Genomic DNA, 15,991 nt, shown 5'->3' with positions numbered 1-15,991 from the left:
CTGTTTTAACACCTGTGTGTCACAAGATGACTATCAACTAAGTTCTGCAAAGGTAAGTCTAAGTTTGAATCTAACACTTAAGTGCAGAAGAAAAGAACCGGGACTCGAGCCGGAAATTAAATAAAAATGGTGCACTTTCTTCCAAATAAGCATTTACCACTATGATCAAAAACAAAAGACTCCTCTCCTGCGTTCTTAAAGTTCAAAATTGTCTTCTGTATATTTTAATGTTTTAGAGTATCATGAAAAGAAAAATAACTAGTGCAAATTGAATCAAACCAGCTTAGATGTACTTGCTAATGTCAGGTGATGTCAGATCTCTGACACCCTCCACATATCATTCTGTTTCCCTTCTCGTATTTGAACTTTAATTAGAGCAACAAATTCGTTTTTCGTTCCAGTCGCCTTCATTTCTTCAAGGAGCAATGGGAGCTTTAAATCTTATAAATGACTCAATGTATTGGTGCTGAAGACCACATGTTACTGTCAACAAGCTCTTTGCAGCCTAACAGTTCACAGTGAACAGTTCAGGAGATGATGAAGTTTGCTCTCATTCTTGAAAATCTTCAAAAGGAATATAATTCTTCAGCATAGAAATTAAGCAGATACAAAAAAAACAAAAATATTCTGTCAAACTGTGCTTTGTTAGAATTCCAATTTGGAATTGGGCACAAACTTTATTGAGCAAAAAACAAAGTTGGTGGAGGAAGTCAAGCAAAATATATATTTTTTTTTTAACTGCTGGAGGAGCTCAATGGATCAGGCAGCCTCTGTGGAAGGAAATGAGCAGTTGATGTTTTGGGCCAAGCCCTTCATGTTGACTGAAAATTTAGAGGAGATACAACTGGAATAAAGAGGTAGGGGTGGGGCAAGAGCTTGCACGAGATAGGTGGATTCATGTACCAATCAATCCCTCCTCCCCGGGTCCAACTCTGTTTGCCAGCTTGTGTCGCTCTCCTCTCCCGCACATCTTTTTACCTCTTTTCTATTCTTTCAGTCCAGGTGAAGAGTCTCAACCCAAAACCATCTGCTGTCCATTTCCCTCCTTCAGCTAGTGCCTCACCTCTTGAGATCTTCAAGCATTTTGCTTTTTGCTTCTTGTTTAACATTCTTATCCCAGCAGTCAATCGAGTGAAGTTTGGCTGCACTCCCTCACACATATCCTTTGTTAGGGTGACCAAAATTGTACACTGTTTGTTTGAGGGTGATCTCACCAAAACCCACGTAAGGTCTTCACTTACTCTTGGATTCAATCTCGATGGGCTGTTGGGTTTCTTCTGGCTGCTCCAGTTTCCTCCAATATCCCAACAAGACATGGGTTGGTAGGTTAATTGGCTATGCTAAATTGCAACTCGTGTAGGTGGATGGTAGAATTGATGTGAGTTTGGGGAGAACACATTTCAGGGAAAATTAGTGGGGCATGGGATTGCTCGGTGGGTATAGAATCAAATGGACCGAATGGACCTCTGTCACAGGGAAATGAGCAAAAGTGAAGAATATTTCCTAAATTTTGCAAATTATGAGGAAAAGCATTTTCTCTCCATCTCATCTCTTAACAGCATTGATGTGCAGAGGAATTGTGAGGTTTGAGTTCATTGCTCCCAGAAACGTACAAGTAGATAGAGCAGTAAAGGCGACGTATTGTACGCTTGCCTTCGTTGGTTGGGGCATTGAGTACAAGAGTCAGGAAAGCATGTTACAGCGTTGTAAAACTTTGCTTAGGCCACAAATGGAGTACCACGTGCAGTCTCCCCATTGTAGGAATGATATGGAGGTTTCAAAGAGGGTGCAGAACAGGTTTACCAGAATGCTGTCTGGAATAGAGAATATTAATATAAGGAGGTTAGACAAACTTGGATTGCTTTCTCTGACATGTCAGTATCTGAGGGGAGGCCTGATAGAAGTATATAAAATTATGAGAGGCATAAATAGGCTAGATAGAACCTTTTTCCCCAGGATGGAAATGTCTAGAAGTGAGAGGGGAAAAGTTTAAAGTGAGAGGGGAAAAGTTTAATGGAGATGTGCTGGTCAAGTTTAAAAAAAACTGAGCTTGGTACATGCCTGGAACATGCTACTAAGGTGGTGCTGGAAGCAGATCGTGTTTTTTAGAGGCTTTGAGCTAAGCACATGGACATGCCAGGAATGGAGGAATGTGGATGACGTGTGGGCAGAGGAAATTAGTTTAGGCACACACAAAACGCTGGAGTAACTTAGCGGGGACAGGCAGCATCTCTGGAGAGAGGGAATGGGTGGCGTTTGAGGTCGAGGCTGAAGAAGGGTCTCGATCCTGATCGACACAGACATTATGTGGTGGAGCTTGTTCCAGTGCTTGTTCCAGTGCTATGTTCATATTTTTCCCCATGTGGTGGCATCAAGGCATTACCCATTAGAACTGGAGATTAGAACCAACGAGATTCAGAGAGGCCATGATCTGCAATGTAACATCATTCCCCTATCTACTGCCAATGTCTGATCTACTGAAAGTTTCCAGCACTTTGTTTTTCTTTTAGATACCCAAAAACGACAAGATTTTATTTTGATTCACTAATTGCAACATTAACATTTTCTACCAATGTAATGGGTGATAAGTGAGTGATAATTAAAGGTTTTATTTCCCTATTGCTTACTCTTATCTAATAAATGTCACACATTGGGATATTAATATTTTTATAATTGGCGATTCAAAAATTGTTAATTAAGAGGCAGGCTGTTTAATCTTGTAACTTTTGTTTGAAGGGTAGCCTCAAATAAGAGCGTGACTCTTGCTTTCTCCAGTGCATGAAATCTAGAGATTAGAAATGCAAAGATATGCATCATCCTCCTCCTTGACAGGTTCCACATATCACCTGTCTGCCCCAGTCATACCCCTCCATCTTACCCTCTCTACATCCTCAGTGTTGATGCAGGGTCTCAACCCGAAACCTCAATTATCCTTTTGCCTCCACAGACACTGCTCAACCCACTGACTTTCTCCAGTGTTTCGTGTTTTGCTCTGGACTATAGCACCTGCAGTCTCTCGTCCCCACGTCATGTTATGGTATGGTCGTATATGACCCATTCAAACTGATGAGAACCAACTCAAAGGTAGACATCAAATGCTGGAGTAACTCAGCGGGTCAGGCAGCATCTCTGGAGAGATGGAATGGGTGACGTTTCGGGTCGAGACCGTCCTTCAGACTTCTTCAGAACCAACTCAATTCAGGTAAGAGGTCCCGAGTCTGAAATATAACACTATTCTACTATCTATAGCCGATGTCTGACCTACTAAATATTTCTAATTTGTCTGGTCTGTTTTAAGGGGCGGTATAGTACCACAATGGTAAAGCTGCTGCTTCAGTATGCCGGAGACCCGGGTTCGATCCTGACTATGAGTGCTGTCTGTACGGAGTTTGTACATTCTCCTTGGGAGTTTCCCAGTTGCTCCGGTTTCCTCCCACATTTCCAAAGACTTGCAGGTTTGTAGGTTAATTGGCTTCTGTAAATTGCCCCTAGTGCGTATGATGTGAAAGTGGGATATACTAGAGCTAGTGTACGGATGGATGATTGCTGGTTGGTGTGGTCACAGTGAGCCGAAGGGCCTGTTTCCACACGGTGGCTCTAAGCTCAACCCATCAACCACAAGATATTTTTGATTCACTAATTAGAACTTTAACATTTTCCACCAACATAACTGGTGAAATGAAAATTATAATTAGTGCCATTCTTTCTCTAGTGCTTATCCTTCCTCTGACAAATGTCACACATTGGAATATTAATATTTTATAAATGGCAATTCAATAGTTGATAATAAAGTGGTAATTAAAAGGCAGTCTGGTTCAAACTTGTAACTCTTTTGAAAGTAGCCTCAAATAAGTGTATGGCTCTTGCTTTCTCGGTTTACAGCAGTTGAAGAAATCTAGAGATTAGAAATGAAAAGGTAATAATAATAATAATAATAATAATGCATTTTATTTATATAGCGCTTTTCATATGCTCAAAGACGCTTTACAGAGATTTTGAGAACATAGGTAAATGAATAAATAGATAAATAAGTAAATAAATAAATGAACAGAGAAAGGAGACAGAAGGTGAGGTGACCTTCAGTGATTGAAGGCAGTACTGAACAGGTGAGACAAAAGATATGCACTCTTCTCAACTGGTCCCACCTACCATCTGCCTGCCCCTTTCTTACCCCTTCATCTTATCTCTTTGTACTAGTTATCTCCCCTCTCCATTGAGTGCTGATGCAGGGTCTCAAAATGAAATGTCAACTCTCCCTTTGCCTCTGCAGATGCTTTTCAACCCTTTGCCATACTACGGTATCTGCGGTCTCTCTGGTCTCCATTTGTTCACACACTGCATTAAAAAAAGCTGCTATAAAGGATGATGCTCAAATTAAGGTAACGCTCAAGAGACAATATTCTCTTTTCTTAAAAAGAGAAAGCAGAGTTTTGACAAGAGGTAATTTCCATTGTGAATGCTTTACTGTGCAGATAAAGAGACGGTAATCTTGGAGAACAAGAATCCCATAGTGGACTCATCAACCACTTAGAACCCAGACGAATGGCATGGAGGTACGTTATCCTCAACCCCAAAGGACTGTCCAAGAAGGAAGAGCATGGACGAGATTAAAGTTAGAGGCCATTAATTTATGAATGCAATAGAATATTCAGAAAAATTACCACCCAGAGTACTTATCATGGAGAACTTGCTCCTAGTTACCACAACTGAATACACTTCACTACTTAGCCTTGACACCTCTGGTGTTGGGGAATTTAAAGATTCACAATTCTGAGTAAACAACTTTCTTCTTGTCTCAGTCCGAATTTTTTTTTTTAAATCAGAGGGTCTGAATAGTGTGGAAGTTATCTACAATAAGGGACTACTATTTAAAATGTAGAAACAATGAACCGCAGATGCTGTTTTACAAAAAAAAGATACAAAGTGCTGGAGTAACTCAGTGGCATCAGGCAGCATCTCTGGAGAACATGGATAAGTGAGAGGGTCCCGACCCAAAACGTCACTTATCCGTGTTCTCTAGAGATGTTGCTTGACCCACTGAATTACTCTTGCGCTGTGTGTCTTTTATTGATGCTATTTCACGGTAAAAGATGTTGCCCTTTTAAATTTTTCACTGCATCTTTCAGGGTTATGAGATGTTGGAGCTGTCTTCCCGAAGGCCAGTGTGAGTAGAGGCTTTGAATAAATTTTAAGGCAGAAATAAATGGTAAGCAAAGCAGGGGTGATAGATTCCCAAGGAGTAGAGGTTACAGTTGAATCAGCCACACTTTTATTGAAAGGCGTAGCTGACCCCTCATTCTGTAACTATGCTCTGCCATTCCAGCATTGGAGGAAACATCCTCAGCATCCACCCTTTCAGGCACCTTTAGAATCCAATATGTTTCAACAAGATTATCTCTCATTCTTTTAAACCCTAGTAAAGGCCCAATCTTAATTAACAATGTATGAAGTTATTTTTCTTTGAAAGAACATTGAACACCAGATATTTCTGTTCCTGAGGAGTAGATAATACTTATTCTTGCCTTGGGAAGCTTGGATCTAAGAGTAAAAGTACCTTGACTTAAGTACCCTGCAGTACACTGCCCTTGCTCCACCTTTTCACTGCACATCAGCTGTTGCAATCAAAGCCACGGGTGAAGGAAATGCTGGCCTGTTTTGCACATCTGCTTTCAACAGAACGCACTGGCCCATATGTAGTATATATGACAGATGACAGAGTCTAAAGAAAGGTCCCGACCACAAACCTCACCCATCCTTTTCCTCCAGAGATGCTGCCTGACCCGCTGAGTTACTCCAGCACTCTGTTGTCTATCTTCAGCGTGTCTCTTACTACATTTTTACTTGTGAGTGTTACTACCTCTCCCTTTGTGTGGTCTGTCATCCTCTCCCTTTGTGTGGTCTGACATTCTCATAGAGTAATTGAAAAGCTTCTATATTACAGAATATAAAAATTCTTCGATATTACAGATGGCTGTGTGCTGAAGGTACTCTATTCCATAAGTGTCAAAATTCAATAATATACAGGGAATGGCTGAGAGAGCTGGTCATCCAACGAGAGAGCTGGTTCCACTGGTTGCTGCTACATACTGTATATTTATCCCGGGTTATTAGAGCAACTTGCAGCTAAACATATTTGCTCTCCGAATGGCTTAGAGAATACAGCTACAGCTAAGCTAGGGAGATAAAATGGTCCATAACTCGGCTGCTGGTATCTGCTAAATTATCTGTTGGATTCAGCAGTAAAGTGCATGAATACGTTTTTACAACGCATTTATCTCAATGGGGATGAAATCATTGTGGCCTTTTGATTCTGCAATGAGATTAGCGTGCTGTTTTAAACTGCAAATGGATGCATCTGATGTGCTTTTTAGCCCTGCCTGCAATCCAGAAAGCTAATGGCTTTCCATCATGCATGTTAATTTATATATCAAGAAAGGTTTGTGGGCTGGAATTGAAGTATTAAAAATGTACGAAAGGATTTCCGGTCTCCCACAAACATAAATTCTGCCAGTTGTTTGGAACATACATTAGGTGGACCAGCAATTACAAAGTGATATAGAGAACAAGAGAGGTTGCAGATGCTGGAATTTGGAGTAAAAAATAAAACAAACTGCTGGAAGAACTCTGTACGAAGGAACTGCAGATGTTGGTTAAAACTGAAGATAGACACAAAAAGCTGGAGTAATTCAGTGGGACCGGCAGCATCTCTGGAGAGAAGGAATAGGTGATGTTTCGGGTCGAGACCCTTCTTCAGATCTGAAGTGTCCATAACTCGGCTGCTGGTATCTGTTAAATTATCTATTGGATTCAGTAATGTGCATGAATACAAGTTCTTACAGAGCTTTTATCTCGATAGGGATGAAATCATTGTGGCCTTTTGATTCTGCAATGAGATTAACGTGCTGAAGGATCTCAACCCGAAAAGTCACCCATTCCTTCTCTCCAGAGATGCTGCCTGTCCCGCTGAGTTACTCTAGCTTTTTGTGTCTTTCTGCTGGAAGACCTCAACAGGTTGAATAGAAACCGTGGAGGAAAGTAATTCCTGACATTTTAGGCCAGGAATCTGCATTAGGACTGACTGTGCAGGCAGGAGATATCCACCATAAAGATGGAAAGAGTGAGACGAGGACTAGTAATGAAAGAGACTCACATTTAGGCTCCATGCAGAGATAATGCCATAGCCAGGCAGCATTAAGACGATTAGCTAATTGTCAACAAGCTTGGCAATCGTCCTGTTGTTAGTGTAGGAAAAAAAACTGCAGATGCTAGTATAAATCGAAGGTAGACAAAAAATGCTGGAGTAACTCTGTTGTTAGTGATTGAGATTTATTTTATGCACATGAATTGTATGCGACCATACTCTATTCACTGCATTTTTTTCCAGACAAATCAACTGCTGTTGTTGGGAGAACTTGCTGCAGTTGAAATTTCCTCCACTGCTTGGATAGACTTGGTTTTCCAAGCAGATGCACTTCTACCATCCCTTGTTTTCCCATCTCTGCACCCTGGACCACACTGTTCCATCCAGCACGGACCTGGACACAGTCTTCCACCAGTACATAAGCTCCCAGAACATTGTAGAGGGACAAGGCCTCTCTCATTGCAAGGATGTGGATGCAGTGATTAATTCAGGAATAACAGGGCCCTTACCCCAGACCTCCAGCTTCATCTATGTTTGCGAACATAGGAAACAGAAACTTGCAGTCCCTCAATGAGATTGCCACTCATTCTTCTGAGCTCTAGGGAGTGTAGATTCAATTTTCTAACTAATCAGTTCCCCTCCACTAAGTCAATCATCCACCTCGCAAAACATGTTCTTACCCTGAACAATTTTATCTTTTGATTCAAACTCCACTACATGTGTTCTAGAGTCTGAAGATAAGGACCCAAAATGTCACTCTCCATGTCTCCAGAGAAGCTGCCTGACCCATTGAGTTACTCTAGCACTTTGTACTCTATGCAAGATTCCAGCATTTGCAGTTCCTTGCGTCTTCTTCTCATTTAATTTGTCTTGTTTTCTACAAATCAAAAAGGTATAGCCAGAGGGACTCCCATGGCCCCTCGCTATGCCTGTCTGTCTATACACTGGCTGTCTGACCCGCCAAGTTCCTCCGGCAGTTTTTATACTCCAGTTTCCTAACTCTCTCTTCATGGATCAAAACCCTCATACTCTATTTCAATTTGTTAAACCTTCACTGCATTTTTTCCACCACAAGTACATATTTCCTTATGTAGATCATACCCGTACACAACACTCCAGGTGCAGCTTTGCCAGGACTCCATGCAATTCCTGTCAGACGTCTTTACTCTGATAATAAAATCTTCTTTCAATAAATAATAAATATAGCATTTGTCTTCCTAATTGCAGATGAGCACTGCTGGGAATAAGTACCAGGAGTTTAGTAGCAGCCAGAGTCAACGTCAGAAAAATCATGGGTCAGGAAGGTGAGTAGGCCCTCGCCCGGGGGGGGGGGTTTGGGGTTTAGGGCGGAGCCTGGGCTAGAATGCAAGTTGGGTTCTGGAATCTTATTCCGACAAGCTAAATCTCAGAGCTCAATAGTGCATACCCTTTCAACTCAGCGCGTTCACTAGAAAATTAAAAATACTTTGTTGTATCATGTAAATAAAAGTGTACAGGGGTAAAAATAATAGCAATAACTAATAGTCTGGAAACTCTTCTAGCCTCCACCTCCACCTCCAACCCTGGCAGCACGTTCCAGGCCTTCACCACCATATATGTCCTGCACATTTCTTTTAAATATTGCCCCTCTCACCTTAAATTTATGCCCTCCAGTATTTGATATTTCCATCCTGGGGAAAAGCTTCTGACTATTTGCCCTATCTCTGCCTCTACTAATGTTATTTACTTCTATCTCTCCTCTCAACCTCCACTCTATCTACTTGTGTTGCCATTTTCAGGGAGTTATGGACTTGGACCCCAAGATCCCTCTGTACATCAATGTTGTTAAGGGTCTTGCAATAATTGTATATTTTCCACCTTACATTCAACCACCAAAGTGCAACACCTCACAATGGAGTAAGAAGGAAAAAAAGTAATAAATAATAGATAGACGTTTATAAAATCACAAGGGGTATAGATAGGAAAAGATAGTTGGAGAATTTATTCCCACATCAGGGGAGTCTAGAACTAGAGGGCATAGGTTTAAGGTGAGAGGTGAATAATTGAAAGGAGATCGAAATGTTAATTTTTTCATACAGAAGGTGCTTATATCTGGAATAAACTGCCAGAGGAATTGAAAGAGCTAGATACATCTTAAAAGGCATTTGAACAGGTACTTGAACAGTAAAGGCATTAGAGGGATACAGCCTTATGCAGGCAAATCGGATTGGCGTAGACAGGCATCAAGTGGACAAGATGGGCTGAGTGGACCCTTTTCAGAGCTATGCTTTTCTATGACACTACGAGTCAGACCGCACAAAGGGAGAGGTAGTAACACTCACAAATAAAAATGAAGAGACAAGCTGAAGATAGACACAAAATGCTGGTCAGGCACCACCTCTGGAGGAAATGGATAGGTGACGTTTCGGGTTGGGACTCTTCTTCAGACCCGACCCCAAACATCACCCATCTATTTTTTCCAGAGACGCTACCTGATCCACTGAGTTACTTCAGCATTTTTTGTCTATCTTTGGTATGTACTATCATCTGCAATTCCTTTTTATTACATAAGGGAGAAACTGCCCTGGACCAAAGGGAAAGAGACATACAAAGAAAGCACTGCTAAGGATTCTAGAGATATAGATTTTAAAAAATGGACTCATAGAAACATAGAAAATAGGTGCAGGAGGAGGCCATTTGGCCTTTTGAGCCAGCACCACCATTCATTGTGATTATGGCTGATCATCCACAATCAGTAACCTGTGCCTGCCTTCTCCCCATATCTCTTGATTCCACTAGCCCCTAGAGCTTTATCTAACTCTCTTTTAAATTCATCCAGTGAATTGGCCTCCACCGCCTTCTGTGGCAGAGAATTCCACAAATTAACAACTCTCTGGGTGAAAAAGTTTCTTCTCACCTCAGTTTTAAATTGCCTCCCCTTTATTCTTAGATTGTGGCCCCTGGTTCTGGACTCCTCCAACATTGAGAACATTTTTCCTGCATCTAGCTTGTCCAGTCCTTTTATAATTTTATAAATCTCTATAAGATCCCCTCTCATCCTTCTGAACTCCAGTGAATACAAGCCCAGTCTTTTTAATCTTTCCTCATATGACAGTCCCGCCATCCCGGGGATTAACCTCGTGAACCTACGCTGCACTGCCTCAATAGCAAGGATGTCCTTCCTCAAATTAGGAGACCAAAACTGCACACAATACTCCAGATGTGGTCTCACTAGGGCCCTATACAACTGCAGAAGGACCTCTTTACTCCTTTACTTAAATCCTCTCGTTAAGGTCAACGTGCCATTAGCTTCCTTCACTACCTGCTGTACCTGCATACTTACTTTCAATGACTGGTGTACAAGGACACCCATGTCTCGTTGCACTTCCCCTTTACCTAATCTGACACCATTGAGATAATAATCTGCCTCCTTGCCAAAGTGGATAACCTCACATTTATCTACATTATACTGCATCGACTCACAAGCTACTTTGAAACTAATACTGCCCCTTAATTGGTTTTGCAACCAAACCCTGACTGCCTGTTCCAAATGACTGGATAGATCTGCTGCAGGTTACCTGAATGAATGAAATTCTCACATTTTCTTAATGAATTTGTTTCTTGTAAAATTTTCAGAAGGCATTGTTAAGCTATTTCCTGCGGAGATAGTCACACAGCTGGACCCTATGGGAACAGGAATACAGCAGGATTCCTGGCAGACTGCAAATAAAAACATTGGACAGCTGTGCCTCCATCCAATCATCCATTCCCCTCAGCTGACTGGGTCCCAATATATGGATTCCCCATGCACCAAAGATGGACACAAAATGCTGGAGTAACTCAGCGGAACAGGTAGCAAGCCTGGATAGAAGAAATGGGTGATGTTTTGGGTCAAGACCCTTCTTCTCAACCCGAAACGTCATCCAATCCTTCTCTCCAGAGATGCTGTCTGTTCCGCTGAGCTACTCCAGTATTTTATGTCTATCTTCCGTGTAAAGCAGCATCTGCAGTTCCTTCCTACATGTTCCCCATGCACCGACTATATCCCATCCACCTCAATATCTGCCTGTAAGAGCCAACATGCTATATCTCCCCATCTCCAAAATGTTAACCAAATACCTGAATTACAGAAGCAGCCCTTTAAATCCACACCAACCCTTCCCAGCCCTCCTCATCTCACCTTAGATCACAAACCCCCTTCTCCCCTATTTGTTGATTTTTTCCTTAACTGGTTCTTCAAATACCCTTTGTGCTAACTCACTCGGCCTTCAAACCAGCTTCTACCCTGAATTTTTTCCTTATTTCCATATTTGTGAACAATTAACTAACTCTTCTGACACATAGTTCTGCTTCCACATCTGTGCAAAATCAAAGAAAATAAGGGAGTGAAGCCAGTGAGTAAGAAACAGAACACAAGACGCAATTCAATAAAAAGAAAGGATGGTTTGCTATTTATGTAGAGGGATGTGGTTACCACTGGCAATGCCAGCATTTATTTCCCTCTCTAACTGCCTTAGAGATGGAGAACTGCTTTCTGCAATCAGTGAAGTCCTACAAGGTGAAGGTGCTGTAGGTTAGAGTGCTCCAGGATTAGGATCTTGCGACAATGATGAACCACTGTATATTTCCACATCAGAATAACGCACGATTTGGAAGGGAAGTTGCAGCTGGTATTGTTTCTCTGTGCCCAATGCCATTGTTCATCTTGGTGACAGATGTCATGGGTTTGGGAGGTGCTGGGAAGGTAGCTAGGTGATACTGCAGCTAGAGTGCAATAGAAGGACTAAACGCCTAGGATGATGAATGGGATACCAATCATGTGGGCTGCTTTGGCTTGAATAATATCAAGTTTTGAGGGTTAATGGAGTTGAACTCATCCAGGCAGGTGGTGGAAAGACTTTGAGATGTCAGGAGACAAATCACTCACTGCAGGTTACTCAGCCTCTGACCTGCTCTTGATGCAACAGTATTTATGTGGTTGATTCTCATTAGCCCCCATTGCCGATAGTTTGTACTGCATCATATTCTTTTTGCAGCCAATTTTATTTATTCATTGGATGTGGACATAATTGTGAGGACGAACATTTATAAGCAAATCCTCATTACCCTTTGGCTTGTTAAGTCATAGCAGAAGACAGTGGATCATCCACATTGGTGGCAGCACACATAAAATCGATCAGATAAAGGCAGCAGACATACTTCCCTGAAAGATGCACTCAGATGGAATTCTGCCATCTCATTTCCACTTTTACCGATTGCAGAATTACTTAAATGGCTTGACTTTAAAGTGGGTGAGGCCTTGGTGAGATATGAACCTATGTCTTTGCATCAATAGTGTAAAGCTCTGTATACATCAAACAACTTCACCACCGTATGACTGTACATGTGCCTTGCAATAGTTAAAATCACTGAACGCTGCCCACATTACATTCCCAAGTCTTCTTGACTATTTGCAGGCTTGTGCTCTCCAACTTGTAGAAGACCGTACCCTTGTAGTCCAACTTGTGTATTTTTAGATAACGAAGCATCAATGCACAATATGTTTCTTTCATTTAGGAACATACAATCAATTCACAGTTTTGAGGCATGTGATTAAGTGCAACGAGGTATTTAATTTTTGACCCTTGTCCTTTAAAAAAAAAAAAAAAAAGCACACAGATTTCTCTTTACAATTTAAAATGCTCAGTAGAACCCATTGTCCAAGTGAGGAGGAGGATGAAGGGACGATGCCAGAGCATGGCGAGAGGGAGGGGAGGCGGGTTAGAGAGGCCCCCCGTCAGTTCTCTGCTCTTACCTCCACTCACTCTGCACGTTCCTGAAGACATTTTGGAACTGCAGCGTTCTCACGAGACTTGCCCACAATGGAGACCCAGGAGGCGATATCGAGACCTGGTGGCACTGTAATTTCAAATAGGAATGTCCAGTGGGCCATCAGGTCTGTTTGTACATGGAGCATCTCAAAAGATATTTAGTAATAATTAATTGTAAAAATAATGCATTTCCAGATCAAAGACGAGGGATCTATTTTCACACAGTGCCTCAAATGAATTGCCATGAAAACTTTGGTGTAATGTCCCTACCCAAAAGTATTGACACTGCTTTCGCCAGTTCCCCACTGTCCAAAATTTAGTGTTCCACAAAAGTTAATTTAAATTCACCTTGCCCACTCTGCTTGTCCTTCCAGCTCCGCCTGTGCATCCTGAACCTTTCTTGTGTAAACTCCCCCACGATTCCCCCTAAACTGCCATTTCACAAACTTTCTTTTCTCCCAATGTCTCAAACAATGACAAAGATGTGCTGTTTCTCTCCTTGTGTTTCTCATCCTGTGCTCCCCCCATTTCACGTTTCTTACCTCTATATTTTTCCCCACTCGAACAAAACTCTTACACACATACATAGCATTTTCAATCGTCCATCTATTTGCTGAGCTCGTCTATTGTTGTTCTTAAAGAAAAGACTATCAGGTGTGATCTTAAAAAGCCTTGCTGGCTTGCCAATCTCCAGCATCCATGAGCTTCACCTCTTTCAAATTCTCCTGCCTTTTTCCAAACTCGCAGCTTGGAGCATGTTCTCGATGATCCCTTCTTGGGTTAAGCTTCGAGTCCAACCACATTACGAAATTCCAACACTCAAACCCTTCCAACCTTTTGCCCCACCTAGTTCTGCAGCGACATCCAGAACAGCAATCTTCCTGTCATTCTACATTCCTCAAATCCCTGCCTCTTGTACACCCTCACCATTGATCTCAATTCTTTCCACTGGCTGGGCCTAAAGCTTTGCAATCTTCTCCTTTTCACCAGACACCCTTTAAAAAAACAGACCTAGTGACCATGCCACCCATTTCAATATCTTTCTCTGGGCTTTGCTTCAACCTCTCTCTCACTGCCCCCTTGTGAAATGGTTTGGAAGGTTTTCTCTTGCTGATGCATTACAGACAACACACTATTGTAAGTTTGCAAACACTAACCAGTGAAGTAAGTGACAGGAACAGATGGTGCATCTTTAGACACACAAACTACATTGAAAATCTGAAGTGTTAGGACAGGAATGAAATTAATTTCCAAAACTTGCTGCCCACATAAATGAGGAGCCTTGTCATGTAACAAGGTACAGAATTAGGAGCCGAAACTAGTAAGCAGTGCATTCCTAATGCTATTAACCATTAGAAAAGAGCAGCCTAACCCAACATGTAGTGCTTAAAAGAACTAATCTTCATTCCTCCTCCATTAAAAATAAAGCTCAACAAGGTAGACCATAGTGCACTTACCAGGACGAGCAGCAACTAAGTGAGTTGTCCTGTTGGGATCTTTGGGATTCAAAGATAAGGTTTTGCTAACCTTGGCTCCAAGGGCTGTGGCATGATACCACTCTCTTGTCTTTTCCATGGGGTAGTTTGTTGGGTAGAGTCCACTGAATATTATCCTTGTGCCTTTAAGTGCCTTGCTCTTCAGTTCTGGAACAATCTTCCTCAGATCAGGCACTTGTCTTTCCTTTTCGAGGTACTTCTTATACTGGGCATAATACTCAGTGTGAACTTGGACCAGGACCATTTCCAAATGAATCAAATGGTCATCCTCATCTTGGTCCTCCTCCTCCTCCTCATCCACATCCATGCTTTGATCCAGGGACTCGCCCATAGTCACACCGGACTGTTCGCTGTTCTGAGACTCAGTCTCAGCTTCTTTCTTGTCGGTGCAGCCGTTTCCCACATCACCAAGCGTGTCTTGGCCAGCATCTGCTTCGGGCTCCTGATCGGCGCCCTTACCCCGCGGATCGGTCTCCAGTAAATCGAGCACCTTTTCCTTCTCCGAGTGGTTACGTTTTGCCCCTGCGCCCCCCTTTCGCTGTTTCCTCGTCTTCTTTGTCACATTCTTCTCACCGTCCAAGCTGGGGGTGGGTGAGGGAGAGTTGGAGCCATGTTTTCCCTCCTCTGGCTCACTCTCACTGTCACTGGACAGGTCAAAGTCAAGCTCACTGCTAACTGCTACTAAATCACTTTCGCCTTCCTTGGCAGACTGTCCCAAGCTGCTCTCTACTGGTGTAACTCCACACTCTGACGACGGTTCAGACTCTTTTGTTTTATCAAAAGCATCAGTACAATCAGTTTTTGTGTGGGGAAGGTTGGCGTCACATAAAGGTATCCTTTCATGTACTTTTTTATGTAAAGCGTTTGCACTGGAATCACATTCTAAAGATTCAGCACATTTTAATGATTCATCCTTAAAAATACTTTTGTTCCCATTCTGCTTCTTGGAACACTCCACCAGACCATTACTCTCCTCTGTTGTCTCCGTTCCCTCACCACACCTGTTGCTTGTGCTGACAGCACCAGTTGAAATGGGCACTGGCTGCTCCAATCCTTCTGTGTGCTTCGAAGAGTGGTTTACTGTAGAACAGAGCATGAAAAGAAACAAAGTTAGAAACACTTACAAGATTACCAAAAGCATTGCCCAAATCAAAAGTAAAAACACACTTTGTGCTTCAAATCAATCCAACCTTGCCCAATTCTGTTCTACTGGGAATGCAAGAGACCGCAAATGCTAGAATCTGGGGCAAAAACAGAGACAGCCAATATCATCAAGGACGGGACAAAAATAGAGACAGCCAATATCATCAAGGACACACCACCTTGGCCATGCTCTTATTCTGCTCCTCCCATCAGGTAGAAGGTACAGACATCTGAAAACCATGACCATCAGGTTCAAAAATAGCTTCTCCCCAACAACGATCAGGCTCTTGAACATTACACAACACTAACCTCTGCATCTATGAACTTCTATGGCTTGTGTTTTTGGCAGCACTACAGACCCATTTTAACACTATTATTATTATGCTCATCAATTATCAATTATTATTTAATTTTTTAATTAT

General features: G+C 42.1%; 1 protein-coding gene across 3 annotated transcripts in view; it reads right to left on the bottom strand.

Annotated features, from left to right (window-relative positions):
• ctdp1 (CTD (carboxy-terminal domain, RNA polymerase II, polypeptide A) phosphatase, subunit 1) overlaps positions 1 to 15,991 on the bottom strand; it is a 232,126-nt gene that overhangs the window by 161,551 nt on the left and 54,584 nt on the right. For all 3 annotated transcript variants that reach the window (XM_078398633.1, XM_078398634.1, XM_078398635.1), the window contains exon 8: positions 14,388 to 15,506. In XM_078398633.1, coding sequence (XP_078254759.1) covers positions 14,388 to 15,506 — 1,119 coding nt within the window. The remainder of the gene's footprint in view (positions 1 to 14,387; positions 15,507 to 15,991) is intronic.

Source organism: Rhinoraja longicauda, chromosome 4, assembly GCF_053455715.1.
Source record: "Rhinoraja longicauda isolate Sanriku21f chromosome 4, sRhiLon1.1, whole genome shotgun sequence".
Taxonomy (NCBI): Eukaryota; Metazoa; Chordata; class Chondrichthyes; order Rajiformes; family Arhynchobatidae; genus Rhinoraja; species Rhinoraja longicauda.
Note: the sequence above shows the minus strand (reverse complement) of the source record. Positions and strands in the feature narration are given on the sequence as shown.